At 43.9% G+C, this 4,362-nt stretch overlaps 1 protein-coding gene across 1 annotated transcript; it reads left to right on the forward strand.

Annotated features, from left to right (window-relative positions):
* Nucleotides 1-3,327: 3,327 nt before the first annotated feature.
* Nucleotides 3,328-4,304, forward strand: SARC_11604 (hypothetical protein; the record flags this gene model as incomplete). The annotated part of the gene is made up of 1 exon (XM_014294305.1): nucleotides 3,328-4,304. A coding segment is annotated over one exon (977 nt), but the record flags the coding sequence as incomplete, so codon positions are not given.
* Between the last annotated feature and the right edge of the window lie 58 nt (nucleotides 4,305-4,362).

Genomic DNA, 4,362 nt, shown 5'->3' on the forward strand with positions numbered 1-4,362 from the left:
ACGCAGGCGTTTAGTACTCTGAGCGTACCCAAGCAGCCCAAGAGACGGCCGCAAGTACAGGTATGTCCACACCCCCAGGCTGTAACACTGTGTGCTTGCAAGGAAGCTCTGAATCGCACTGCAGTTAGTAGATACATAGCCTATTCGCAGTTCTCTGTTCGTAAGGAATGTCGTAAATTTGATATGTACTGTATACGGTAGATATTAAATGTCGCAAATTTGAATTTGATATGTACTGTATACGGTAGATATTAGAATGTCGCAAATTTGGTATGTACTGTAAACGGTAGATATTGGAATGTCACAAATTTGATATGTACTGCATACGGTAGATATTAGAATGTCGCAAATTTGATATGTACCGTATACGGTAGATATTGGATTGTCACAAGTTTGATATGTACTGTATACGGTAGATATTGAAATGTCGCAAATTTGAAATGTACTGTATACGGTAGATATTGGAATGTCACAAATTTAATATGTACCGGATACGGTAGATATTAGAATGCCGCAAATATGATATGTAGTGTATACGGTAGATATTAGAATGTCGCAAATATGATATGTACTGTATACGGTAGATATTGGAATGTCACAAATTTGATATGTACTGTATACGGTAGATATTAGAATGTTGCAAATTTGATATGTACTGTTAGCGGTACATACTAGGCCTATGCATCGTATGGGTGCTGCGCCAAAGCATTTGGTGTCACTGTATGTAATTAATAATCAGAATCAGTCCGCGCACAACACATTTGCAAAGGCAAGGCTTCACGATGCGTTGTATGAAGTATATATTTGACTACAAGCGGTACGTTTGCGACGGCAAAGGTCGGATATGCACTGTATGTTGTAAATAATCAGTCTATATGCAGCACATTTGCATTGACAAGACTTCGCGATGTGTTGTATGTAGTTTATATTTTACTACACACGGTATGTTTTTGACGACAAAGGTTGGATATGCACTGTATGTCGTAAAGAATCAGTCTATATGCAGCATGTGTGCAAGGGAAAAGTTCTGATTTGCACTGTATGCAGTAGATATCAATGTGTTTTGTACGCACGGCCGAGTGTATGTGTTGACTACAACCGTTTATACTTTGTCTGCGAGTGCACCTTTCGGCGTTTACTCTACATGTAGTCGATATGATGTGAATGTACGCCACATACAGCCCAAGTGTCAGTCGTACGTGTTTATGTGTGTGTTTTCGGTAGTCAGTGTGTGGCTGTGCGGACACGCAATAGAGTGCACTGATACTGGCACGTGCCAGGGAACACTTGTTGGCCTTTGCATTGCATAGTGCGTGCTTTCCCAGTTGAGACCAGGAGACTGCCACAAAGGCTTAAATGGCGTAGTCTATCAGGTGCTGAGTATCCAGGTGCCTTACAAGCATACAGAGTTTGCATCATCTATAGTAGCTGTATGTGGGCGCCTACGAGCCCCTGTAGTATATGCAGACTATGAGTATGGGTGTGTATAGTGTATGTCTGTTCTGTAGCACACAGGTAGTCTTAAAACTGTTGCCTTGTGCATAGCGCGTATAGAAGTGAATCGCGTGCTAGCCAGGATAGTCGTAGACTACGGGTTTGCATACGTTGTATCAGCAAATACACAGGCAGGGGTTGGATAGCATGTGGCTGTGAGTTCATGTCACGTACACGTTGAGTTGTGCTGCTTATGGCATGGGTATGCAAGCCCATACGGTGCATGATTTCCTATGTCATTTCCTGAAGCACGGCTCATAAATATCCGGTTGTGCAAGTTGTTTACGTAAGTTCATTGCTGCATATTACGCATATAGGCACGATTACGCATATCATTCACGTACGCTGATTCTCACAGTTTCACCGACAAATAGGATACGCATTCGCCTGCCCAGAATCTAACGCTTTTCACAAGTGGACATGGGTTTGTAGCGTTATTTATACGCCGTAGTCTATTCATAGAATCGCTTGAATGTTGTATATTCTCGGACAATTTGTCGTAAATGAATTGGGGTAGGTTGCCGTAGATGGATTGGGTTAGTTTGTCGTAAATGTATTGGTCGTAAATTGATGGTTAATTTTTTCGTGAATGGATTGGGTTAATTTGTCGTAAACGTATTGATTTAATCTGTCTTATATGGATTGTTTATTTTTTCGTAAATGGATTGGGCTATTTTGTCGTAAATGAATTGGGATGATTTGCTGCAAATGGATTGGGTTAATTTATAGTCAATGTATTGGTTTAATTTGTCGTAAATGGTTTGGGTTAATTTGCCGTAAAAGTATTGGGTTAATTTGTCGCAAATGAATTGGGTTAATTTGTCGCAAATGAATTGGGTTCGGCTGTTGTAAAATAATTGGGCTAATTTGTCGTAAATGAGTTAGGCCAATTTGTCGTAAACGGATTGGGTTAATTAGTCGTAAGGGGTTAACCTGTCGTAAATGTAATTGGTCGATTTGTCGTAAATTGATTGGATTAGTTTGTCGTAAATGTAATGGGGGTTTTTTTGTCGTAAATGGATTCGGTTGATCTGTCGTGAATTAATTGGGTTAATTTGTCGTAAATTTATTGGATTAATTTGTGGTTAATGAATTGCGTTATTGTGTCGTAAATATATTGGGCTAATTGTCGTAAATGTATTGAGTCACGTCCAAGATCTTGCCGACTACGGTCATGTTCGGAGATATAATTGTTCATCCACATCATTTTAGCTTGCGCGCCGGTTGATATCACACCAGTTTCAAACATTTGCTACCTCCGAGCTTGAAGGATACGCCTAAGTCTCTCACTCTGAAACCCAAGAACACTCGACTCCAAACCCAAAAACCTAAGCTCAAACCTCCAAAACCCTAGTTGAATTCGCGTAACTCACGCGTGAATCCTCCAATACATATTGTCCGTGGAGACGGGAATCTCCCGTACAGCAAGCTTAGTTATGGCAGACAACAAATAAAATAGACCTACCTTCACAGAGCGCGAGGATTGTGCGCTTATGATATGGCCTCGAAGACCTTTTGTACGGCCGCTTGTGCACATATAAGTTACATATCGCATAGTGCCCTCCAGGTTCATATGAGAGCTCTACACGAGCAAAATTAGATACGGTGAAGAACAGAAGGCTAGGACTACCTCCATGAGCGAAAACGACGAGTCAGATATTTAAACCTTTGATCGCTATTGCTTATAAGGTTCTGGTTTTTTCTTGTTTGACCGACTGTGTGCGCACAGATTCCATATCTAACAACCTCTTCACACACACACACACTCTCTCTCACACATGTAAATAGGACGAGAAGGACAGCCCAGATGAGGTCGATGGCAGACAACGGGGGATGCATCCACTCAGTGCGAACAAACTGCCCATCGGCCGCGGAGGTGCGGGTGGTGGGATAGGCGGACGCCGGCTGCTTAATCCGCAAGGTGTGGAAATAAGCCCCGGCACTAAAAACTCATACCCACATACGGCTGCAGGCTCGTTACGCGCAGTTGTGAGCTCAAGTGTAGGGGCTGGCGCGCATACGGGGCCACCCCCACCCACACTAGAAGACGTGTCAGCTATAACAGTTACGACTGGGGGTTCGACTGTAGCTGCATCTGCGTTGGCTGTGGCGGAGGATAGTGGTGCGAGAGATAAAGCGGCTTTATTGCGTACGGATACGTTGACACGTGCAGATACATTGACACGTGTGAATACTTTGACACGTGCAAATACGTTGTCGCGTGCGCGATTGGGGACGAGCCCGATAGCGGTGCACCCAGATGAAGAGACAGATACCGGTACAGACCCTGCAGGACTAGGTGCATCAGTTGGAGACGGCAGCCGGAGAGGTTCCGGTGGAGGGGGTGGCAATGCCGGGTTGGGTACGAATGTACATAGCAGTCATGATAGCGATAGTAGAAGAGGTAGTTTGGAGAGTATCGGAGAGGGAGACAGGCAGTCTTCAGGAGGTACACATGATTTGAATCCAGATAAAATGGAAGGTTTTTTTGGGCATAAAATTAGTATTCCGGTTCCGGGGGTAGGGTTGAGTAAGCCGATGTCGATCCCAAAGGAGGCCCTAGTTAGGAGAGATACCAGATTGATCGTAGGTGACTCCAAGAGTCATGTCCACGCATCTAGGAGCTACTCCAACACATTCCTGAGCAACAACGAGGGTAGCCAGACATTCAGTGGTAGTAGACAGGGAGGACCTCAACTTAGTATCAGTACATCACCCAGAGCGACACCTGAACCGAGTACTGCACCTAAAAAGGCAGAACAAGACCCATTGAACGTCTCACCAAAAGGCGTGGTAGCTTTGAGCGATGGGTATGTAAAACTAAACACACACACACACACACACACACACACACACACACACACACAC

Source organism: Sphaeroforma arctica, assembly GCF_001186125.1.
Source record: "Sphaeroforma arctica JP610 unplaced genomic scaffold supercont1.1779, whole genome shotgun sequence".
Classification (NCBI taxonomy): Eukaryota; class Ichthyosporea; order Ichthyophonida; genus Sphaeroforma; species Sphaeroforma arctica.